Source organism: Salvia miltiorrhiza, chromosome 1 (assembly GCF_028751815.1).
Source record: "Salvia miltiorrhiza cultivar Shanhuang (shh) chromosome 1, IMPLAD_Smil_shh, whole genome shotgun sequence".
Lineage (NCBI taxonomy): Eukaryota > Viridiplantae > Streptophyta > Magnoliopsida > Lamiales > Lamiaceae > Salvia > Salvia miltiorrhiza.
Genome location: NC_080387.1, coordinates 1,683,140 through 1,709,405, shown reverse-complemented (window position 1 = coordinate 1,709,405; position 26,266 = coordinate 1,683,140). Strand labels below are relative to the sequence as shown.

The 26,266-nt window shown below is 39.8% G+C and overlaps 1 protein-coding gene and 2 long non-coding RNA genes across 4 annotated transcripts; 2 read left to right on the top strand and 1 right to left on the bottom strand.

Annotated features, from left to right (window-relative positions):
• Window positions 1–4,949: 4,949 nt before the first annotated feature.
• LOC131007232 (uncharacterized) lies at window positions 4,950–6,877 on the bottom strand. Of its 2 annotated transcripts, none has more exons than XR_009095988.1 (3): window positions 6,668–6,877; window positions 5,584–5,654; window positions 4,950–5,274 (listed from the first exon to the last, which is right to left on the bottom strand). It is a non-coding gene; the product is annotated as an uncharacterized LOC131007232 (long non-coding RNA). The 2 variants fall into 2 exon arrangements; XR_009095987.1 differs by having other exon boundaries at window positions 5,584–5,660; window positions 6,668–6,874.
• A 6,319-nt stretch (window positions 6,878–13,196) lies between these two features.
• On the top strand, window positions 13,197–15,056 carry LOC131007150 (uncharacterized). The gene is made up of 8 exons (XM_057934310.1): window positions 13,197–13,279; window positions 13,431–13,537; window positions 13,771–13,913; window positions 13,999–14,046; window positions 14,133–14,185; window positions 14,424–14,508; window positions 14,595–14,801; window positions 14,949–15,056. Coding segments are annotated over exons 1-8 (753 nt in total). The 5' UTR covers window positions 13,197–13,277.
• Window positions 15,057–15,311: 255 nt separating this feature from the next.
• On the top strand, window positions 15,312–24,954 carry LOC131007231 (uncharacterized). The gene is made up of 4 exons (XR_009095986.1): window positions 15,312–15,442; window positions 15,921–15,971; window positions 16,423–16,493; window positions 24,748–24,954. It is a non-coding gene; the product is annotated as an uncharacterized LOC131007231 (long non-coding RNA).
• Window positions 24,955–26,266: the final 1,312 nt, after the last annotated feature.

The window sequence follows — 26,266 nt, the reverse complement described above, 5'->3', positions numbered from 1 at the left end:
GAATCTAATGACTCCTTTCATCGGTGCTATCTTCAAGAATACTTTGTCTCCAACCTCGAAATGCACGTCTTTTCGTTTTGCATCGGCGTAAGACTTTTGACGATCTTGGGCTATCTTGATTCTTTCTCTAATTTTTGCAATTACTCCAACTGTTCTTTCAATGATCTCGGGTCCCAAAATTCGTCTTTCTCCGACTTCATCCCAGTGAATCGGTGATCGACATTTTCTTCCATAAAGAGCTTCAAATGGTGGCATCCCGATTGTAGCTTGGTGGCTATTATTGTACGCGAACTCAACCAATGGTAAGTGTTTCTCCCAACTTCCTCCCAAGTCAAGCGCACAAGCACGAAGCATATCTTCTAAGATTTGGATAGTTCGTTCCGATTGTCCGTCCGACTGAGGATGATAGGCCGTGCTGAAATTTAACTAGGTGCCTAAGGCTGATTGAAGGCTCCTCCAAAACATAGAAGTGAATCTTGTATCTCGATCTGACACTATTGACACTGGTACTCCATGTAGCCTTACTATCTCATCAATGTAGAGTTGCGCCAATTGATCCATGCTATAGGTCATCTTTACAGGAAGAAAGTGGGCTGATTTCGTCAACGTATCAATAATAACCCAAATTGCATGATGGCCTTTCACTGTGCGAGGTAATCCAACCACAAAGTCCATAGCAATTTTCTCCCATTTCCACTCGGGAATCTCGAGCGGGTTTAGTAATCCAGAGGGGCGTTGGTGTTCAGCTTTTACCTGTTGGCAAGTGATACATCTTTCTACAAAGCTCCCAATAGATCTCTTCATGTTTCGCCACCAAAAGATCGTTTTCAAATCCTTGTACATCTTGGTTCCACCTGGATGCACGGAGTATGGAGTATTGTGTGCTTCCTCAAGTATCTCCCGTCTGAGCTCTTCATTATTTAGCACGCACAATCTTCCTTCGTAAACGAGTGTTCCGTCCTCTGTGACTGCGAATCCTTGGATGGTACCTTCGAGTGCTCTCGTCTTTATTTTGCACAAAAATTGATCATCTTTTTGCGCCTCTCGAATTCGATCTCTTAGCATTGGACGGACGACAAGTGCAGCTATAACTCCTGATGTGGTGTTCGGCGGTTGCACCACTTCCAAATTAAGCATCTCGAATTCTCTAATAAGCTTCTTCTCGCTAGTAGGTAATGTGGCAAGATAACTTTTTCGACTTAACGCATCAGCAACCACGTTCGCCTTTCCAGGGTGATAGTGGATTGTGCAGTCGTAATCTTTAACTAACTCTAACCACCTTCTTTGGCGGAGGTTTAACTCCTTTTGAGTGAAGAAATATTTGAGGCTCTTGTGGTCGGTGTAAATTTCGCACTTGCTGCCATAGAGATAATGACGCCATATTTTCAATGCATGCAAAACTGCTGCGAGCTCGAGGTCGTGAGTCGGGTACTTCTCTTCGTGAGGCTTCAACTGCCTTGATGCGTATGCCACGACCTTACCATGTTGCATCAATACACATCCGAGCCCTTGCTTTGAAGCATCCGTATAGATAACAAAGCCTTCAGCACCATCGGGTACTGTCAAAACTGGGGCTGATATTAGGCGTTGTTTAAGCTCTTGGAAACTCTTCTCGCATTGGTCACTCCATTGGAACTTTTCATTCTTCCGCGTTAGCTTTGTTAACGGACCGGCAATTCTCGAAAATCCCTCTATGAATCGCCGATAGTACCCAGCCATTCCAAGGAAGCTCCTGATCTCTTTCACGTTGGTTGGCGTCTTCCAATTACTTACTGCTTCAACTTTGGACGGATCTACTTCTATCCCTTTCGGTGTAATCACGTGTCCGAGAAAAGCTACTCGTTCCAACCAAAATTCACATTTTTGAAATTTCGCATACAACTTTTCTTTCCTCAAAGTCTCCAAGACGATCTTCAGATGCTCCGCGTGTTGCTCCTTGTCTCTCGAGTATACAAGGATGTCGTCAATAAAAACGATCACAAATTGATCAAGGTAGGAATGGAAGACGCGGTTCATTAAATCCATGAAGACGCCAGGTGCATTGGAGAGTCCGAAAGGCACGACTGTAAACTCAAAGTGGCCGTATCTCGTCCTAAACGCGGTCTTGGAAACGTCGCTCTCTTTGATTTTGAGTTGGTGATATCCCGATCTCAAGTCGATCTTCGAGAACACGCCCGCTCCTTTCAATTGGTCGAATAAATCTTCGATTCGGGGCAACAGATATTTATTCTTAATCGTTAGCCTATTGAGTTCGCGATAATCTACGCACATTCTTAAAGTCCCGTCCTTTTTCTTCACGAATAATACTGGAGCACCCCAAGGAGATACACTCGGTCGAATGAATCCCTTGTCAAGCAATTCTTGTAGCTGAACTTTAAGTTCTTGTAATTCTTTAGGTGCCATCCTATAGGGTGCCTTCGAGATTGGAGTTGCTCCTGGTACTAAGTCGATGGTGAACTCGATTTGTCGGTCTGGAGGAATCCCTGGTAACTCATCAGGAAATACATCGGCATACTCTCTTACTATAGGCACTTCAGAAACCTTACTTTCGTTGGGTAGTGTTGTGGTCATACTAACTAGGTACCCTTGACAATATTTCTTTCTTAGCATCTTGATTGCCTTCATCGCGGTTATAATCCTTGGATGAGCTTTTGTTCGAGCACCATAAAAGATGAGCTTCGGTTCTCTAGGGCGTTGAATCTCCACCTTTCGCTCACGACATCTAATTGTTGCATTATTCTTGCCCATCCAATCCATGCCTAAGATTATATCGAAATCTCGCATTTCTAGGACGTGAAGATCGGCTTCAAGCTCTTTCCCGTTTATGTCTATCTTTATACCCTTCGCTATCTTATCGCTCCTAATAATTTTTCCCGAAGGAATGCTAACCTCTAGTGCGTCGCTATTATCATAGGAGACTATACTAATCTTCGAACAAAATTTCGTAGATATGAAGGAATGGGTAGCTCCCGAATCAAATAGCACCAAAGCAGGAATATTTGAGACTTGAAGTATACCTGACATGGTGTCTGCACCGTCCTCGGGATCGGGGTCTCCTTCTGTCATGGCAAAGACTCGGGGCTTCACTTTCTTCATAGGCTCTTGAATATTCTTTTGCGTCTCCTTCTTGTTCTTTGGACAGTTATATGACATGTGTCCTGGATCGCCGCAGGAGTAGCAGACGTTCTTCCCACGCCAACACTCGCCTATGTGGAATTTATTACACTTTGGGCATTGAGACTTCTCATTGCTTGATTTGGATGATGCAGATCCTGTTGAAGAACCACGTGTTGGTTGCCATTTCTTGTTTGTTGGAGCATTTTTCCCTTTTCCAAAATCTTCCCATTTTCTCTTTCCGAATGAGTCACGGTGTTGTTGATCTTTGATCTCTAGTTGCAAGCCATTGGAGACTGCTTGAGCTCGGTCGATAACTTCTCTATAAGTTGGCAATCTCAAGGCGGATATTATTCCACAAATTTCAGGTCGTAAGCCTTGCTCGAACCGACGCGCTTTCTTCACATCCGTGTCGACTAGGTATGATGCATATCGAGACAATTTGTTGAATTTTCTCTCATAGTCGACAAGTGTCATATTTCCTTGCTTGAGATTGAGGAACTCGGTCTCCTTTTGTGTTATGTAGGATTGAGGAAAATAGCGATCCATTATCAACTCCTTGAAGTCCTTCCAAACCAAAGCTTGGCGTTGTTCAAGTGTCAACGTTCGAGCATGAGATTCCCACCAGTGGCTTGCTTCTTCGGCCAATTGATAGATCGCACACGAAACTTTTTGCTCTTCACTACAGCCCATAAGCTCAAATATTCGTTCGAGCTCACGAATCCATTCTTCCGTGTCTTCAGGCCCTTCGGTTCCCTTAAATCTTGGTGGACCCATCCTTCGAAACTGTTCAATAATTTCAAAATTCCTTACTCGAGGTTGTCCAGCATTCATGCCACCCTCCTGTTGTTGCTGCATAAAGCCTTGGAGAGCTAGTAGAAATTGAGCAAAATCAACCCCATTGTTATTCACAGGTGGGGCTCGCTGCTCATCTTTCGGAGCGCGTCGCGGGGGCATTATCCTTTAACTAAATCAAGATGTTAAGAACCTAAAGTCAATGTCCTAACGGTTATATTTCGAGGACTAATTCTATTAGAGCATAAATCTATGTAATATAAATCAATCAAGATCACTGAGGAAACTTCTATTTCTTTATTTAAAAACTTATTCTATCAAACTTTATCATTGATGTGTCGGAAATTCAAAACATAGCCAGTAATCGTATCAACTAAATATTAAAATCATTTTTTGTCCCTTGTGGACACACATATTCTTTCACATTATTCAAATTGATATGATCAAGCTTTCAATTTTTTTTTTCGACACGATCATTTCATACTCACACCATAATTTTAAGCAAAATAAAATTATTTAATAAATACATATTACCTTGGAGTCGGCATAGAGCAGCAGCCACGAACCACATTCTCTCCCGATTCGAAACATGTCACAACAACTCATATATTACTAATAATTATATTTCAGATGCAAGTCTACAGGAACGTAGACCTGCTCTGATACCACAATGTAACACCCCCATCCCTTGCGAATAGGATATGCTACCCAAAATATTCATTTATTTGATTTCTCTAATATTAATTTAAGTATAGGATATAAAGAAAAATAGGAAAAGAATTCCCTTTTTGATAATATAGTAATCTAATAAATATTACTATTAAAATTAATAATACTTAACCAATGAGTTATTAAAATATACTATATGTGTAATAGAAAAATTATCAAAATTTTATTTCTCTTTTCCAATATAAAAAATATGTAACGGAAGCTGTAAAACTACAATAATAATCCTGCCAAAACACTATATATATATATATATATATAAATATCAAAGGCAACGGAAGCTGTAAGTTATATAAACGACATTCAATAATAACTTTATCTAAGCATCATATTTATATATATAAAAAGATGGAGTACATACAAAACCATCAAGTTTAAAAGTATAATTAACGTGTTCGAGGCACAGCTCGTAACTACACATATGGTAAACAAAATATATATATTCGGTCACAGCCGTCATCAAAATGCATGATCATAAACCAATATATATAAAGTCTCGACCCACCAAAATTGGAAGAGGCTAAGTTGGTTAGTAGCAAGATATATTTACCAAAAACAGCAACATATAATACTTCATCATATAATAGAACGGGAGAATGTGGAGCTCCATGTCTGCCGTCTTGCCGTCAACTCCTTAACCTGAAAAGAATCATAAATAATAGGGTATGAGTGTGCAAGCACACTCAGTGGGGTAAACACTGCAAGCAGTTATAACCAATTGTGTAATGAATCATAACATGTTGAACTCTTATAATTTTTGACTTAGCTGACATCTTGTGAGACTAGTCTCGGTCCCTTGTGGACCTGACCCCTTGTGGGCCGTTCAGCTCTTTGATCCCTTGTGGATTCGACCCCTTGTGGGTCCCATTAGTTCATATGAATGACGCACAACACAACAATGATTATAACCATGTAACAACTACGCTTACAGATAAAAGTAAACCCCACCTTAAGTGATTGAATTCAAACCTCTTCAAGCTTGCTTCGGTTGTCCTCCTCGAGCCTTGGATGCGCCGCTCCTAGCACTTGAAACACTTTAAACTTAGTTTCATTACAAGCACTTATTCTTGAATAAGCTCTCATTTCTTTAAACAATATTTTTAATCTCTCTTGAATATATTCTTGATAATTCTACAATACACTTGAAGCCGAAGACCATATTTGAACATTTTATGAATCTACAAATTATAAATTCATAGTTTCAATTACTAGTATAAATTATACTAATCTAACTTCATTATAATCATATCATTTAATTATATAATATACTAAGTTTAGATCACCATAATCCTTATAATTTATTTCAATTCTTGGCTAATAATATTAAAAGCAAATGTCTTGATTATCTATTTATGTGTTCAAGGTGAAACAATCATCAAAAATCTAATTCAAATTCCCAAACAAAAATTAAAATAAGCATAACATATTAAAACTCATATTCGACACATATGGAGCTACATCTCGACGTCTATTCTGGCCAATTTGACCTTAGATCTCAAGAAGAAAACCTATGATTAGAACGTCTACGACATGAGCTACAAAACCCCTAAACTTATTCTCCCTCACGGCATCGATTTGACGCCGGAAGGTTGACTCAAACTCGCGCGGAAATCTTCGCGCACAGACCCGACACCCTGACTTGATTGGCTCATAACTCTCTCGTCCGGTGTCGGATTGACGATCCGAAGGTACTTTTGGAAAGCCAACGACGATAGCTTTCTAATGGTACCTATATTGATGGGGTTTGATGAAAGAAAACAGATGAAAAACGGTCTGCAAGGTACGATCCTGCTGCTGTCAAAAACAGGGGAAAAATAAAACACAGCAAAACACATGCCGGCAGCCACCACGCCGCCGGAACTACTGTTCCGGTAATCCCTCCTCCTCACTCACACACAACAGACTTCATCCCACCAATATCTACTCAAGACCTTTAGCCATCGATTAAGAAGAACAAGAATGGAAGAGAAGTGCAAAACCCTTTCAAATTCAACAAGCAAAAATCGAAGAAACAAGAATTATGAGAAATTACCTTGATGGCTGCAGTAAATCGATGAGTGGTGAAGATGGAGAGAAGAGAAAAGACGCAGGGGAGAGAAGATAGGGAAATTACCAAACCACAAGCATATCCTTATATATATACATGGATTATCTATTAAAAAATCTAACTTATACAATAAAAATCTAACACTTTATAAATATTTTAATGCTATTTGCTAATAAAATCTTAGATATTTTTATCAATAGCAATTCTAGAATATTCAAGTTTATTCATTAATATTATATGACTTATTACAAAAATTCTTAATATTTTAATATTAAATCAATTCTAGAATATTCCATTTACTTATACCCCATTTTTTTTATAAACAATTTACATATTAATATCTAACATATTCTAGAGTTTTCATGTATTTTATTTTACTAATCTTACTCTTTAAGATTTATTTATAAGTAATTTTTAATTTTGCTAGGGCGGATCCTCGCTCTAAGTCGGACAACCTGTACAACATTTTAAAATCAAATCCGTTAGTTTTAATAACGTCATAAAAATATTTTACTTAAACATAAACATCTCTAATATATTGTAATTAAATTATAAATAAATTAAAAAGGTTCGGGGTATTACATGTTTCTTCGAGATCTCCGAGATTGACCTTTCCTTTTATGGCTCTGGCTGTCTGCTTCTCCTGGTAACGATCAGACGGACTGCTCTTATCGGTGTGGCTCATACCAGGTGGTTGCTCCAGGTTCCCATGCCCCAAGTTGAATTGGAGAGGTACTTGTTGGCCGAAGCTCCATGCTGGTAAACATGACTTAGCAGTCTGGGCTCGGTAATGCCCATTCTGACCGCATTTCCTCCGTTTCTGCTCTACTGATCTTCCTTCCTCCACAACTTTGTTTTTCCCCCTGACAGACCTGTACCGACACAATTAAAGAGAAAAATAGGGCCAAATGGCCCAAAAGTCGATGACGCATCAGGGGGCAACTCTTTAGTGATCAGATAATTAGCTATATCGGCATACCAGGGCTCCTGTTTGGTCAGAGCATACAGTTCTTCTTCCTCCTCTCGGGTGCTCGTGGAATATAACTTCTCATCTGGAAAAGTATCGGTAATGGGCATACCATCATCCTCTTCCAGTTGCAACCTGCTCAAATGATCCGCCACGAGGTTCGCAGCTCCTTTCTTGTCCCTTATTTCTATATTGAACTCTTGTAACAGTAAGATCCACCTGATGAGTCGAGGTTTGGATTCCTTCTTGGCCATCAAATACTTCAACGCAGCATGATCCGTGTAGACCACCGCCTTTGTTCCCAAAAGGTAGGAACGAAACTTCTCTATGGCAAACACCACTGCCAAGAGTTCTTTCTCAGTAGTGGTATAGCTGCATTGTGCCGAATTCAGTGTTTTGGATGCGTAGTAGATCACGCAACTCTCTTTGCCTTTCTTCTGCCCTAGTACTGCTCCAACGGCGTGGTTGCTGGCATCACACATGATCTCGAACGGTAAGTCCCAAACCGGAGGTTGAATAATGGGGGCTGACACCAACTTGTTTCTCAGAATTGTGAATGCCTCCTTACAATCGTCATCAAACTCAAACGGCACATCTTGTTGAAGAAGTCTGGTCATGGGCTGGGCAATCTTGGCGAAATCCTTGATAAATCGCCGGTAGAAGCCTGCATGGCCAAGGAACGCCCGTATGTGCTTTACTGTTGTCGGGTAGGGTAATTTGGCGATGGAATCAACCTTCGCCTTATCCACTTCAATCCCCCTTTCCGAAATCACGTGCCCCAGCACTATTCCTTCCTTTACCATAAAATGGCATTTTTCATAGTTGAGGACCAGGCTCTTCTCCACACACCTTTTTAATACAAGCTCTAGATGATTCAAACATGCGTCGAAAGAGCTACCATATACGGTGAAGTCATCCATGAAAACTTCAATGCAATTCTCCAATAGATCGGAAAATATGCTCATCATGCACCGTTGAAATCCGGTGCATTGCATAATCCGAACGGCATTCTCCGGTATGCAAATGTTCCAAATACGCAGGTGAAAGTGGTTTTCTCCTGGTCTTCATGTGCCACAAAGATTTGCATGTATCCAGAATATCCGTCGAGAAAACAGTAATAGGCATTACCATCCAATCTTTCCAGCATCTGGTCGATGAAGGGTAATGGGAAGTGGTCCTTCCTGGTTGCATCATTCAGCTTCCTGTAGTCAATGCAAACTCTCCATCCAGTTTGCAATCGGGTGGGCACAAGCTCGCCTTGATCATTCTCCACAACCTGTATCCCCGACTTCTTCGGTACGACATGGACTGGACTCACCCATTGGCTATCGGATATGGGATAGATGATTCCCAATTCCAATAGCTTAAGAATTTCTTTCAGTACCACTTCCTTCATGACCGGGTTCATCTTTCTTTGAGAATCTCGAAAGGGTTTGGCTCCCTCCTCAAGGTAAATGTGATGCATGCACTCCGTGGGACTGATGCCTTTTATATCAGCTAAAGTCCAACCGATGGCTTCCCTGTTCTCTCGTAATACTCTGACCAATCGATCTTGCTGCACAACGGTTAGATCAGCACTGATGATAACTGGTAATGTCTCTTCTGGTCCCAAATAAGCATACTGTAGATGTTTAGGTAGTTGCTTGAGCTCCAAAACGGGTGCCTTCTGGATTGAAGGCAACACCTTCTCGTTCTGCCCATACTGAGCCAACAACTCCGGTTTGCTTGCTTCCGTTCCTCCAGCTAGATAGACCTCCTGAATTAATTCCTTGATCTTCTGATCTACCTCCACCTCGGCTTCCAAAGTACTTTCTCGGAGAGAGTAAAGCTCCATGATGGCTTCCTTCATCTCATCATCCTCCATATGTTCTGCATCCCGATCAGTCAGACCATACTGAATTACTTTCTCTGTGGTATCCCTGGAACCGAAAGCAATTCCTTGTTCTTGCACCAAGGGCTCAAATACATCGATCATGTCCACCGTTTCCATTGCCTGTTTCCTCTTCATGGTCTCATAAATGTTGAATTCCACTTGGACTCCATCGAACTCACATGTCAAAATTCCGGTTTTCATATGGATCTTAGTTCTAGCGGTAATCATGAATGGCCTTCCCAATAGTATAGCATTCTCTCATGTTTCGGGTCCAGTATCCAGAACATAGAAGTCTGCTGGGAAAATCAAATCCCCAACCTTGATTAGTACGTCCTCCACCACTCCTTCAGGGTAAGCATTGGACCTGTCAGCCAACTGTATGACCACACGGGTGTTCGTCATGTCGCCAACATTCAATCTCTTGTATACAGCCAATGGCATCACATTAATGGAGGCTCCCAGATCCATCATCGCCTTATCCATGTTGGTTCCTCCTATATTGCATGGAATGGTGAACATCCCTGGATCCTTTCGCTTCGTGGGTAGCTTCCGTTGGATCACCGCCGAAACATTTTCTCCCATCACGTATCGGACTTCTTCCTCCATTTTGACTTTTCTTGAACAAAGGTCTTTCAAGAATTTGGCATATTTTGGAATTTGCCTGATAGCATCGAGTAGGGGTATGCTCAATTCAACCTTTTGAAACATCTTCATCATTTCACTTGCTTCCTTCTCTTTAGCTTTCTGTTTCAGGCGTCCTGGGTAGGGTGCATCGGTTGGGTTGCTACCTCTAGCTTGTTCGTCAGTTAGATCCTTACCACTCTTATTCCAGCTTCCTCGAAGCAATTCAGCCTCTGCTAACAACTCTTCTTCCTTTTCCTCTCCCTCAGGAAACTCAGTTAGCACAACTTGGGCATGTTCTCTGGGGTTGATTCCCATGGCTGGGAGTTTACCAGCGTTCTCCTCCAGTTTGGCCACTGCTTTAGTCAAGTGACTAATTTGCTGGTTGGTTTGGTTCATTCCGGCACGAATTTCATTGCGAAATTTCTCGCTCTCCTTAGCCATGCTTTCAATGGCTTCTTCCCAAGGTGCTCTCCGATGTGGTGGTTGATAAGGGGGTTGTTGTTGATTCTGGTTGTGGTGTTGAGGGGGTCCCAACTGGTACTGTTGTTGATGCTGGTTCTGATTATACTGGGGACGTGGCATCGGTGCGCTCATATTGTTCTGTTGTTGGGGCTGACCATCTTGCTTCCATCGAAAGTTAGGGTGATCTCTCCACCCTGGATTGTAAGTGTTTGCATAAGGATCATACTTCCGTGGATTCCCATCATGTCTTCTGATGGCATTGACATCTACAATATCTTCGCCAAAATTGGGACAATTTTTAGATTGATGTCATGTGGCATCGCAAAGACCACACTGGCGAATCTTCTTCGGTATAGTCAAGCCCGACAGAAGTTCCTTGAGTTCGTTCATGCTCTTCTCCATAGTTTTCTCCAGTTTGGACATCTCCTCCTTCTCTTCAGTTTTCCTTGGTTTTTCCAGATTTCTTTCATGTCCTTCATCGCGTGATTCTTCTGCTATGGTGCCCAACAATTGGAAGATCTCCAACGGAGTCTTACTTATCAACGATCCATTACAGGCTGCTAGGACCAAACTGCGATCATTTCTCCGCATGCCCTTTACAAAGCTCTCCACCTGATCTTTTGGAGTGATTTGGTGATGAGGGCAGTTGCTTAACATTCTCTTGAATCTCGTCCAGTACTCGTAGAAGGATTGTAGCCCATCTTGCCTTATGCTGCGGATATCCCATCTCATCCGCTCCACTCGTGATGCTGGGAAGAATTCTTCCAAGAAGGCCTGTTGCAGTTGTGCCCATGTAGTGACACTGCCTTCGGGTAGGTCATACAGCCATCTTCTTGCGTTGTCCACCAAGGTAAAAGGGAAGAGTATCAACTTGACATACTCTTGCTGCTCATCATTTGATTGGTGCATGATTGTCGTCTCAAAATCTTGGAGATGAGTATGAGGGTCATCTCCTTGGTATCCATTGAACTTCGGTAAGATCTGAAGCAATGAGGGCTTCATGTCATACCGACGAGGTGCGAACGGATTTGCGGGTAAGGTGATTCCGTTCGGCCTCTGGTTGAGATTAGTTGGGTATGCCAACTTTCTGAGGGTCTGCTCCGGTACGGCTTCTGCCTGTTCAGCCTCTGCCATAGCTTTGCGTCTCGCTATTCGTGCTCCTGCGCGCAGTCGTCTTTCTGTACGATCAATATCAGGATCAAACACCAATGCTCTTACAGCTCTACGAGTTCCACGCATACACCAGTAGCGGAAAATGGAATGAGGAGAGAACAAAATTGCTGCGCGTCACTCCCCGGCAACGGCGCCAATTTTGACACGCACCCGTCGTGCGGTGCGGGTAAAATACTTGTGTATGCCCAGTACAGACAATACACGCTCCTACGTCTCACAACAAGATTCTCAGTCTTAGTGGCAAGTGTAGGGTCGAATCCCACAGGGAGTGAGGAACCACTTTGTTCTCCAACGACAAACTGAGGTGTCACAATTCTCAATCTGTATACTCTGCACAAGAAATTAACAAGATCAATAATAACAAAGGGGTGATGTAACACCCCGTACTTTTCCCTTATGTTGGGAGATAGTGTTTTAACACTATTGAGAATACTGAGATGTCGAGATGCTAGATTTCACTACTACAAAAATTTACATACATAACAGTGAATAGATAACGGTTTTTTTAAAAAACCGTTATGTATGAGCGCACTTTTAGGAATAGATAACGGTTTTGCGAAAATCTGTTATCTATGTAGTGTTGTCTAAATGCATAGATAACGGTTTGAACAAATGCGTTATGTTTTTGCGTTATCTATTAGTTGCATACATAACGGTATTACAAAACCGTTATCTATGAGCATTTTTTATAACGGTTGTTTTAACCGTTATATATGAGCGCCTTGATACTGTTATGTATTACTTTTATGAATATTGATTTTTAATTTTAATAATATTATAAAAAATTAAAATCCTAACCCTAGCCAACCCCCCTCTCTCTCCCACCGTTCTCTCCTCTTCCTTTTCTCTCTTCCACCGCCTTACTCCCTTCAAACCGGGCTTCACTGTCGCCGCCAGCCCCCATCCTCGCCGCCATTCTCCACCGTCCTCGCCGCCGTGTAGCTGTTCGCGCCGCCGTCCTCGCCGCTGAGGCCCCCTATCCCTTTCTCTTCCGCGAACAGCAGCGGTCCGAGGCGCCGCCGCTGATGTATCCTTCTCTGAAACTCCGGCGCTGCTTCTGTAAAATCTGGCGACTAATTTTGACCGTTATTTCCCTCTTTTTCTCTTTGTCTCGGTTTCCCTCTCTAATCCCTCACTGGAAGCGCGCAATTGAAGGGAAGAAGTAGAGCCCTAGCTTCTCTGTCTGAAATCGCCGGTCGCCGCCCTGGCTTGACGCCGCCGGATATCCCTTGCTCGGAGATCGCAACACCGCTAAAGCCCTTCCTCTGCTCAAAACATTCTCAATATGAGGTTGATTCCAATGTATTTCCATTTCACTACTGAACTATTTCTTGTTTAATTTAGGGTTCTGGTGGATGTATTGATGCTGTTGCAGCTGCAATTCAAGTTCTGGAGGTATTTTGTTGGTGTTATTTGGGTATTTTTTCTACAGAGTATCTTGTGATTAAGTAGATTATCATGTAGATTTATTGACGCGTGCTTGATAATTTCTGATCATGTCTGTTTTTTTCTTTGCCCCTGAATCCAGATCTCTGTCTTTTTTGGTTTTAAGTCTTTGCCTTATGATAGTCCTATGTCTTTCAGGAACTTCTGTTTTTCACACATGTAGCTATTTTGTATATTTGAAGATATTATATTATTCTGATCAGGATATTTGCTGGATACAATAAAGCTATCAGAATTTTTGAGGTTCATCGCCCAGGGAGAGATTTTGAACAACACTCGACTGTTTTAGGAAACAAAGAAGGCCAATCAGGTGATTTTATCTAATTTCTAGATTAATGGGGCTTTGGAATGAATTCCACCAACTTTGGATTGACCCTAAATCTGTAAACTTTTAAATCATTATATAAGCTCAAGTATTTGATAAGTTATTTGTTGTGATCTATGTGGGTTCAATCGAGTAGTATCTATGTGGTGTTAATGCATTAAATATATTTGTTTTTAGTGGGATCTAATCTTCCTGAGCTTCTTTCTTCTTATGGTCAGGTATTATATCTTCTATTGCTTTTTCCCCCACTTCTTCTGGTATGCTGGCTGTGGGCTCCTACAACCAGACTACTGCTATATACAGAGAAGACAATATGGAACTGCTGTATGTGTTGCATGGCCAAGAAGGTGGGGTTACACAAGTAAGTTGGTAGAGTTGCCTTCTGTGGGTTCATGTTTTCTTGAGTTTCTAGAAGTGGTTAATCATTCGAAGTATGTATCTGCCAGGTTCAGTTTTCTAAGGATGGAAACTATTTGTACTCTGGGGGACGGAAGGTAGAGTCCAACTGCTCCTCTTTTGACAGCATACTAATGCAAAATTAGATGGGCCTTTCATGGATGTTCTTTCAAATATCTTGCAGGATCCTTATATTCTATGCTGGGATATTCGCAAAACTGTTGATATTGTCTACAAGTAGGTTTTTTGCTCCTCTCTAAAACCTCATATGGGAATTGGGCATTTGACTGCAGAAAAAGCTAGCTATGTTCATTATCAATCTCATAAGTTCTCCTGTTGGACTAGTCTTGAATTATTTTTTCTTAGTTGCTTGCCAAATGCTAATTTCTCCTCTGCAATAGTTATATAAGAAGTGTGGGCCTTGTTAAAGCTTTAGGATCCAATTGTTACTAACTTTTCTTCTGTATTTGGTTAGACTATATCGATCATCTGAAAGCACCAATCAGAGAATACAATTCGCTATTGAACCTCTTGGTCGATATCTTGGAACTGGTGGTCAGGTACCTTTTTAGCTACCAGTAATCTTTTCAGGCATTCAATTCAACAGCAGTTAAGTCTCTAATTTTGTCCAAACTCTCTTTTAAAGGATGGTCTGGTGCATATCTATGATCTTCAGACCGGGGAGTGGGTATCAAGCTTTCAAGCGGCACTAGGTTCACTCATCCTCCTCTTTATACCTGTCTGCTTAATTAGAAAGATTATATTCCTCAGGTTCTTGGTCGGTGAAGGGGCCCATATGTGGGTGAAGTCCAAGGGTATTGCGACTGATGGCACTATAGAGGATGCGGATGAGGTAGCTTTTATCCGACTACATACACTGTCATCTAATCATTTTGCCAAAATCCCACCTTTGCTTGTGAAATCTATAGTTTTATTATCAAGACAAAAGAGCCGTATTTGCACTTTTGACTTGTCGTAGCTTATGCATTTCATGGTGCAGTGGTTGGTGAATTTTGAGCGTGCGCAGGCTGAGATTGCTAAGATACGAGAACTGGATGATGACGAGGATGAGAACACTGATACTTCTGCTGAGAATTTTGGAGATTGATGCAGGTAATTTTTCAGCTCAACATATGAGTGGTTATGGCAGCTTAATGCTCTTAGTTGACTTGGTGAATTTTCCTTTTTGGTTGTTTGTGGTGGCCTTTGAGTTATATTACATATGGTTGTGGTTCTACTTCTTGATGAATGAAGATTTTAAGGTGAAAACTATTGGCTTTGTAAGAGAGTTATATTACATATGGTTGTCGACTAGCTTTTACTGAGAACCATTTGGACGATATATTTGATTCTGCAGATAGACCACTTGAAGGAGAGCGTTGGTGGTTAAAAGCAGAAGATCCTTTTCAATGTTTGGCAGCATGCATTACCCTTGCTGAGGCCCTTAGAAGTCCATCTCCCGAGACAATAATATCTCATATTCCAGTCCACCAAGTACTGTTTTCATAACATGCAATATTCTAAATCCTCATTAGATCATATCTACAACTATTAAATTGAATTAATAAATCTCCTATGTAGCATGTGCTTTTTCATAATATATTCTGATGTTGCCTATAGATTCTTCTATATTTTAAAGCATATAACCTGTTTCTCTGCAAGATTAATATTTACAATATTGTAGTTAAATTTCTTCTTGTCTATTTTAGTTGAATTTCTTCTTGTCTGTTAATAGTATTAGGAGCTAAAGTCATCCAATTATGCATTATCTATTTGCTTTCCAGCTTGTCGATTTGACGATTTCATGTATGATATGCAATGTTATTAACTTTGATATGTAAAGTTGATGTCAGTTTTCTCTTGAAGTACTTGATGAACTTTGTCGGAGTGCATTCTTTGTTAATTTATCTAAAGCATCGCTATTTTATTTTTAACTGCTCTTCTCATATTTTTCAATTTGTGTTCTATCTAGGATGGTTCTTGCAATGGTTTACAGCATTATGCTGCCCTTGGTAGGGATAAGGTGGGTTTCTTACTTAATTATTCTCAGTTTTCTTCTCTCCTTATGTGTAGCTACTGCTTTCCATGTTTGGAATTCAGGGTCTTGTTTCATTTTGAAAGTGGACTTTGTGAATATCTTGAATTTCTAGTACGCATGCTGATGGCTTAGATATTAATACGTGGCTTCAAAAATTTGAATATTCTCATCAGTTGTGCACTGTGAGAATAATCAGATGAAGGACACACCATATATGTCACTTGTTTTATGTATTCTCTTGTATTATTTATATGCTTTCTGCATCTTTCTCATGAAACCTCTCTTATTCTTATTACTTACTTCTTTTTCCATATATCTTTTTTTTGTACTTCATATTATACCGACCCACATTTCGAGGGGATGGTTCCAATGATGTTGATGCTTTATGCTTTATTTTCGCTCAACCTGGACTGAATTTGTCATTATAATGATTCAGCCAGGGGCAGCTGCTGTTAACTTGGTTGCTGGAGAAAAGCCCGCAGATGTTTATTCAGGAATTGCTACGAGGTAGCCTCTGCTCTTTCCATATCAGGCGTTCTTGCTGTTGATATATTATCCCATCTGAGCGTCTCAATGAGCCTCTTCATATCTGTCGTAAAATTTTCTACCGCTTTATATCTGTCGTAAATTGGTCCATTACACACACACATAGATATATATTAATGTGAGAAGACTTTCAGATTTTTTCATGATTAAGTTGATGCATTCTGCTGGAAAGTACTCACCTCAGAATTTCTTTGCTAATGTGGACTTGTCACACCCCAATTCTTGAAGGAATAAATATAATCGAGGTGTGAATAATTTATAGAAATAAACAAGGGAAAAACCTTGTTAAAACCGAATAATAAAATATCCAGTCGAGCTATGCCCCTTTGGATCACAAGTTTTGTTTCATGCTTCTGACAACCAACATTCATTAGCATAAATTTAGTAGTGAAGAGTCTAAGCTCGGTCAGGTATATCATTTGAAATTTGACATGGAGATCTTAATTTGAGGAAACAAAAGACGTATATGAGTAGTTGCTACAGCGGAAGTCTAACATAGGAATTTAACTCTAGCCTCAGCTCCGTCCCGTCAGCACCGGCCAGCCAACCTGAAAACATTTGAAAGTATTTTTGGGCTAAGTACTAATGTACTTAGTGGGCATGCATTTTCTGAAACATCTCATATTTTAATAAAGATAGTTTATCCAATCATACTTGACATGACTTAGAAGGTTTTAAATTGAAAGAACTTCTAAGCATGTTAAAATAATTTCTTTCATTTGTGCGCACATGTCACACTCCCTTTCTGTTACTCGCTGTGATCCCGGACCTTTTAGCCACCGACGGATCCATTTCTCCTTCTTACTTGAACTGAGGGCGTAACCCAGTCAAGTTCCCATTTGGGACCCAATGCTCCGGAACACATCCCGTCGAGCACCCTTATAACGCCTCATACATACATGATTAGTGCCCGATGGAGATCAACCCACCAGGTCAGCTAATAGGTGTACACAATTCTCAAATAACGTGTTAGGTCAAGAGAGAACCTCGATCGATTCATTATTGCGAGCCTTAAACAGAGCAGAGTGCACAAAATATTTTATTGGATAAACAGTTTGCATTTTTGAATAAACAATTTGCATTTCATTGAAACATTTAGAGCTTAATAACTCAATCATACTTTGTACATTTGGAAAGTAAGCCCACCTGTATAGGCAAAGCCTGTCGTTTATTCTTATCTCTGAATCGGAATAGCAGTGCTAATCCTTCTGACGTTCAAAGCCTACAAGAAAACTATTCTTAATAGGTCTCCTTGAATCTAATCTTAAGTCGTGGTGAAGTGCTTAACATTCTATGATTCACTTAGCCGGGTTTTCAAAATTTAATGAATAAATAATTGAAAACAAATCTCTTGAGTTAAGAACACCAACAATATTCTTACTCGTCTTTCTTTAATAATTGGAATTATAATTAAAACCAATTAAATCATAGATACTCTTATTGCAAATAAAGATGCAATTTCATGTCATGCTTAGCATATAATAAGTAATTTACTTAAAATATGCACATAATAATAATTTAATATTATTATGAAAATTAAAATAATTAATCAAACTAATTATAGTCAAATTAATAATTAAGGCAACCCAATTTAAAATAATAAGAGGCCCTCCTTTTTTTTATAAAAATCGCAGCCCATAAAAATAGGGCAATTCATGCTTCCAAAAATAATTCAGTGGCCCATATTATTAAAAGAGCCCAAGCAAAATAAAATTTGAATCGGCCCAACTCCTCTAAACCTAAGCCCATCTCACTGGGCCCATCAGAAATCTCTCTCTTATCCCTCTCTTTCTCAAATCACACGCACCACACAGCTTCTCTCTCATTCTCACGCCTCTCTCGCCTCTCTCTTCTCTCTGCTCGGTCGAGGGCGCTACCTCCGGCGAGAAGCCGACGACCGGCCCTTCTCCCTCTACCCCATCTTCTTCTCCCTAGTTTTCCATCTACCTACACAAACACACGCACCCAGCGGCTGCGCCGTCCAGCCCTCTCTCCCTCACGCAGCAGGCGCAACCGCCGCGGAGCGCCGCCGCCTCCGGCGTCCTCGCAGCAGATCCGCCGTCGCCTCCTTCTGAAAATCCAGCGGACGACAGCAGCGGCTTCACGCCACCACCACCAGCGTCCTAGCCCCCAACTCTCTCTTTCCTCCAAAGTCCAGATCGGAAATCCGCCCCTCACCTCTTCTCCTTCGGCCACCGCGACCAGCCATTAGGTGCCGCCACCCTCGTCTCCCTCGACTTCTTCTCTCTCAGCTCAACCACCTGCACACAGCGGCAGCGCCGCTCCTTCCACAGGAAAGAGCCGCCGCCGACCTCCCTCAGCTCTCTCTCAAATCTCCCCCGTTAACAGATCCGACGGCCCAACAGCAGGAGAACCGCCGCCGCCGACAGCATCTGCCTCCCTCCACGAAGACCCACCATCGGCATCTCCCTCAACAAACTCTCTTCTCCTCCGGCGATAGCAGCCCCAGCCGCCACCGCTCTTCCCCCTCATTTAACTCGGCTCGTACATACCTCATCAAGTTCAGAAAACCTCTAGCCAAAATTCTAGCTTTCGCTTTAAAAACAATATTTGTTTTACCTTTGTTTTCAGTTAAGCCTATCATTTCAATGAATATTGAAACATGCATCTCATACATATCATGAATTGAATCTTAATATAAATTCTATTTCTTGTTTTCTGATTCAGTTTGCACAATAAGCACACAGATAAAGCATGTTGTGAAATCGAATTAAATGATAATACGTTTGAAAGAATCGCAACCTTAAGGTGGTGGTTGAGCTTGGTAGTTTCTGTGAGTCAAGGAGATGGAATTTCTTGAAGTCCAGTGGGTCGAAATATCTTCTTAGATGTGTTTGTTTGAAACAGAGTACAAGAGGTGTGATATAATTGAGAGGTAGCAGACTGATGTGGAGATATTAACGTATAGAGGTGTGATATTTAAGTTGCTAGTGAAAGTGCAAGGGATGGGTTTCCTTCAATTATGCAGAGATGTTTGACCGCTGAAATTAGGGGAGTTGGTGGCAGCTTATTTTGACAAGGAGTAGATGGCGTATGTAAGGTGAGGGAGGAAGCATGGTGATCATGGGAAGACATGATGGTAGATGACAAGTGGTAGCATGTGCTCATAGAATAATTTAAACTAAGGCTCGAAATGTGAATAATTAAATCAAGCACACATAAATAACTGAAGACTTCAATTAAAATCTCTATAATATTGAAAATTTTGGATATGTAAAAATCCTTTAAAGTTTGCTAATTGAAATACTAGTGCAACTATTTAAATACTCAATTTAAATAAATATGCAATGCAAAAGAATTTAAATGATTAAATTTTACAAAGTTTTTGTAAATCATTTTTGTTGGAATTAAAATAAACTCGTTTTTATTCACCAGCGTGAATCGTCTCATACTTCTAAGTTCAAAATTTACTCTAAATTTAGCTAGGGAAAAGCGGGGCGTTACATCCCTCCCTCCTTATAAAAATTTCGTCCTCGAAATTGCATATCTGACTAATCTAGTTTGGGATACTAGACTTCACTATCAGTGCGGCTACATAGCTTGATTGTTATCGAATCTTTCTAATTGTGAGAACACCATGTCTATAGTCTCGAGAACTGGTGACAAACTAACTCATTCTAATCATATTATGCTTATCGTGATGGAAGAAAAATCTTATTGTGGCAACTACATAGTGAGAGTCTATACATTGGGATGACGCTCTACTCAAGGTCAAAATCCTAATTGACAATCACCGAGATCTTAGTTATGTGGGCTGGCCAGACCCAGCACAACGAATCACTCAGTCAAATGGGAGCTTCGCCCCTAATCATGTCAACTTCTTATCTCTTATAAAGCTCTAAGTCAACTTTTAACTTAAAGTACTTACTTCTAAGTACTTCAATCATAAATCTTTGGTATCATATAGGTCCATTCTATGTCGTTCTAGCGGTGCTATCACGACTAACATTCGTAAGGCATTATTGGGTGGTTCTCAAACGATTTGTAAAAGAACTCATCATTCTAATCATATAGGCAGTGAACCTAAAATGATAACATAAAGCTTTCTCATCATTCATTCATACATACATACATACATATATTTGCTTTCTTTGAAATTTGAGTCATATGGACATTAAATGTCCCTTTTATGAAAAACTTTGCTTATGCCGGAAAGATTCAAGGAATCTAACTCGACCATACATACATTGATTCGTTAAGGGTTCGGGCAGTCCCAAACACGAAATAACATTCATTTAGTCGTTATGGGTTCGGGTAGTCCCAAACACGACAAATAATCATTCACATAGCATCATAAATGTAAGGCGCACATTTTCTTGAAAATTTTCATAACATCTGAAATACATATATGTATATTTTTGAAACTATTATCGTACCTTAGTTGCGACAGTGTGACGGCGAGCTGAGGGTTACTGACATTCTTAGAAGTCTAGAGATACTATTCTAGACTCGACATCAAAAATTTATAGTTATCAAAGACATGAAAGAAAACTCATGCTCTGATACCATTCTGTCACACCCCAATTCTTGAAGGAATAAATATAATCGAGGTGTGAATAATTTATAGAAATAAACAAGGGAAAAACCTTGTTAAAACCGAATAATAAAATATCCAGTCGAGCTATGCCCCTTTGGATCACAAGTTTTGTTTCATGCTTCTGACAACCAACATTCATTAGCATAAATTTAGTAGTGAAGAGTCTAAGCTCGGTCAGGTATATCATTTGAAATTTGACATGGAGATCTTAATTTGAGGAAACAAAAGACGTATATGAGTAGTTGCTACAGCGGAAGTCTAACATAGGAATTTAACTCTAGCCTCAGCTCCGTCCCGTCAGCACCGGCCAGCCAACCTGAAAACATTTGAAAGTATTTTTGGGCTAAGTACTAATGTACTTAGTGGGCATGCATTTTCTGAAACATCTCATATTTTAATAAAGACAGTTTATCCAATCATACTTGACATGACTTAGAAGGTTTTAAATTGAAAGAACTTCTAAGCATGTTAAAATAATTTCTTTCATTTGTGCGCACATGTCACACTCCCTTTCTGTTACTCGCTGTGATCCCGGACCTTTTAGCCACCGACGGATCCATTTCTCCTTCTTACTTGAACTGAGGGCGTAACCCAGTCAAGTTCCCATTTGGGACCCAATGCTCCGGAACACATCCCGTCGAGCACCCTTATAACGCCTCATACATACATGATTAGTGCCCGATGGAGATCAACCCACCAGGTCAGCTAATAGGTGTACACAATTCTCAAATAACGTGTTAGGTCAAGAGAGAACCTCGATCGATTCATTATTGCGAGCCTTAAACAGAGCAGAGTGCACAAAATATTTTATTGGATAAACAGTTTGCATTTTTGAATAAACAATTTGCATTTCATTGAAACATTTAGAGCTTAATAACTCAATCATACTTTGTACATTTGGAAAGTAAGCCCACCTGTATAGGCAAAGCCTGTCGTTTATTCTTATCTCTGAATCGGAATAGCAGTGCTAATCCTTCTGACGTTCAAAGCCTACAAGAAAACTATTCTTAATAGGTCTCCTTGAATCTAATCTTAAGTCGTGGTGAAGTGCTTAACATTCTATGATTCACTTAGCCGGGTTTTCAAAATTTAATGAATAAATAATTGAAAACAAATCTCTTGAGTTAAGAACACCAACAATATTCTTACTCGTCTTTCTTTAATAATTGGAATTATAATTAAAACCAATTAAATCATAGATACTCTTATTGCAAATAAAGATGCAATTTCATGTCATGCTTAGCATATAATAAGTAATTTACTTAAAATATGCACATAATAATAATTTAATATTATTATGAAAATTAAAATAATTAATCAAACTAATTATAGTCAAATTAATAATTAAGGCAACCCAATTTAAAATAATAAGAGGCCCTCCTTTTTTTTATAAAAATCGCAGCCCATAAAAATAGGGCAATTCATGCTTCCAAAAATAATTCAGTGGCCCATATTATTAAAAGAGCCCAAGCAAAATAAAATTTGAATCGGCCCAACTCCTCTAAACCTAAGCCCATCTCACTGGGCCCATCAGAAATCTCTCTCTTATCCCTCTCTTTCTCAAATCACACGCACCACACAGCTTCTCTCTCATTCTCACGCCTCTCTCGCCTCTCTCTTCTCTCTGCTCGGTCGAGGGCGCTACCTCCGGCGAGAAGCCGACGACCGGCCCTTCTCCCTCTACCCCATCTTCTTCTCCCTAGTTTTCCATCTACCTACACAAACACACGCACCCAGCGGCTGCGCCGTCCAGCCCTCTCTCCCTCACGCAGCAGGCGCAACCGCCGCGGAGCGCCGCCGCCTCCGGCGTCCTCGCAGCAGATCCGCCGTCGCCTCCTTCTGAAAATCCAGCGGACGACAGCAGCGGCTTCACGCCACCACCACCAGCGTCCTAGCCCCCAACTCTCTCTTTCCTCCAAAGTCCAGATCGGAAATCCGCCCCTCACCTCTTCTCCTTCGGCCACCGCGACCAGCCATTAGGTGCCGCCACCCTCGTCTCCCTCGACTTCTTCTCTCTCAGCTCAACCACCTGCACACAGCGGCAGCGCCGCTCCTTCCACAGGAAAGAGCCGCCGCCGACCTCCCTCAGCTCTCTCTCAAATCTCCCCCGTTAACAGATCCGACGGCCCAACAGCAGGAGAACCGCCGCCGCCGACAGCATCTGCCTCCCTCCACGAAGACCCACCATCGGCATCTCCCTCAACAAACTCTCTTCTCCTCCGGCGATAGCAGCCCCAGCCGCCACCGCTCTTCCCCCTCATTTAACTCGGCTCGTACATACCTCATCAAGTTCAGAAAACCTCTAGCCAAAATTCTAGCTTTCGCTTTAAAAACAATATTTGTTTTACCTTTGTTTTCAGTTAAGCCTATCATTTCAATGAATATTGAAACATGCATCTCATACATATCATGAATTGAATCTTAATATAAATTCTATTTCTTGTTTTCTGATTCAGTTTGCACAATAAGCACACAGATAAAGCATGTTGTGAAATCGAATTAAATGATAATACGTTTGAAAGAATCGCAACCTTAAGGTGGTGGTTGAGCTTGGTAGTTTCTGTGAGTCAAGGAGATGGAATTTCTTGAAGTCCAGTGGGTCGAAATATCTTCTTAGATGTGTTTGTTTGAAACAGAGTACAAGAGGTGTGATATAATTGAGAGGTAGCAGACTGATGTGGAGATATTAACGTATAGAGGTGTGATATTTAAGTTGCTAGTGAAAGTGCAAGGGATGGGTTTCCTTCAATTATGCAGAGATGTTTGACCGCTGAAATTAGGGGAGTTGGTGGCAGCTTATTTTGACAAGGAGTAGATGGCGTATGTAAGGTGAGGGAGGAAGCATGGTGATCATGGGAAGACATGATGGTAGATGACAAGTGGTAGCATGTGCTCATAGAATAATTTAAACTAAGGCTCGAAATGTGAATAATTAAATCAAGCACACATAAATAACTGAAGACTTCAATTAAAATCTCTATAATATTGAAAATTTTGGATATGTAAAAATCCTTTAAAGTTTGCTAATTGAAATACTAGTGCAACTATTTAAATACTCAATTTAAATAAATATGCAATGCAAAAGAATTTAAATGATTAAATTTTACAAAGTTTTTGTAAATCATTTTTGTTGGAATTAAAATAAACTCGTTTTTATTCACCAGCGTGAATCGTCTCATACTTCTAAGTTCAAAATTTACTCTAAATTTAGCTAGGGAAAAGCGGGGCGTTACAGGACTGAAAGAAGGTGATATCGTATCGATGCTCTGAACTGTATATAGTCATATCAGAACATATTTATGATTTATACTGTAAACTGAGGCATCTTGATATCTTGTGTAGATATGTGGAATTTGAACTTTACATGGATAAGTTTCCTATCCTTTGCTCTTTGGAAATTTGTTAGAAAAAAAAAAGACCCAAAGGTTTAGTTAGATCTGGCTGATAACTAACAAAATATTGAGGTTTAACTCCATCATATTCCTTGAATGTACATATGCATGAAGAACAATGTCTTTTTCCTTTTTATCATTTCTTCAGAAGGGGATTTTCTCAATCAATAATGCTAGTGTATGCATAATATCTTTTTTTAACACTATTTTCCTTTCATATAACTGAGTATTTGACAAGTGGCGTATATGTTTGTATGTTATCAAGGGATGTTACTTTCAAAAAGGGAGGAAGATCAAGATGGAGATGAGCGCGAATGAAGCCTTTGAGAGGTCGATGAGGACTTTGTCGGAGTGGATAAGCCAGGAAGTGAATCGAAATATGTAATGATCTTAGATACTTGATACTTGGTTCATTCGGATGATAATGTACGAATATTTTGGATAATATATAATATTGTTATTGTTGATTTTATCATTTTGTTGTTTTAAAGTTATTTATTTATTTCTTGATATAAATAACATAAAAATTGAGAAAAAAATATTAAATATTAAAGATAATGGTTAAAATCCGTTATCTATGTCTTACATAGATAACGGTTTAAACCGTTATAAAAAGTATAAAAAACTGTTAACTATAATATGGAAAAAAAAATATTACATAATACATAACGGATAAATTCTATAATACATATCAGTGGAAAATCGTTATCTTTGTGAGAAAAAGATAACGGTTTAAACCGTTATAAAAAGTATAAAAACTGTTAACTATAATATGAAAAAAAAAATATTATAGAATACATAATGGATAAATTATAATACATAACAGTAAAAAACCGTTATCTTTGTAAGAAAAAGATAACGGTTTAAACCGTTATAAAAAGTATAAAAACTGTTAACTATAATATGAAAAAAAAAAATATATTATAGAATACATAACGGATAAATTATAATACATAACAGTAAAAAACCGTTATGTATAATCAATATAGATAACGGTTTCATAACCGTGATATATGTATGTTTATATTGTTATCTTTTCCCTTCATAGATAACGGTTTTTAAACCGTTGTGTATGACACCTATAATAGATAACACCACTATACACAACGGTTTTTTTGCTCATAGATAACGGATAAAATCCGTTATCTATGAGCGTTTTTCTAGTAGTGTTTATTTTCTTTTATGACCAGAGAAGATAGATTTTCTTTTAAATAGAGTTATAACTGGACAAACCAATGATGGAGTTAGAGTGATGAGATTTGAGAAACGAGTCGAGTTAAAGATGCTGATTGAATTGAATTGAGATTCTATTTTACTTCTGACTACCGGGAATAGAATTACCGGATACCGAGATATCAGAGACTGACTGTCCTATTAAGAAAATAGGAATAATGAGTTTGACATAGAGTCGAGGAAGAGAGGGAGAGAACCCTTGATGATGTAACACCCTGTATTTTGGTTACCTTGAAATAGTATTGAAATACTATTGAGGACCTTGAGAGTTAAAGACTAGCTTACCAAAATCGAGAAGAAGTTATCGATGGAGGGTAATATGAGTAAAATAGAGATGTTGATAGAATTGAGAATGATGTTAGAGTTGAAATAGAGAGGATAATTGATTTTGAGTTGAGATGAAAGAAGAGAGATAGATTCGAGGTAGTGATTGAGAGTCACTATAAAGAGGATTAAGCTAGAGTGGCGATTAGATTAATGACGAGTGATGATCCGTCTTTAATGAGAGAATTTCGTGAGCTATTTGATTGACGTTATGTGATTTACCTAAT

What these genes read in the sequence shown, in the direction of transcription:
- LOC131007150 (XM_057934310.1), top strand. An exon ending in ATCTTGGAACTGGTGGTCAG is followed by an intron (nt 14,509 to 14,594) that starts GTACCTTTTTAG and finishes TCTCTTTTAAAG; the next exon opens with GATGGTCTGGTGCATATCTA. An exon ending in CTATAGAGGATGCGGATGAG is followed by an intron (nt 14,802 to 14,948) that starts GTAGCTTTTATC and finishes TTCATGGTGCAG; the next exon opens with TGGTTGGTGAATTTTGAGCG.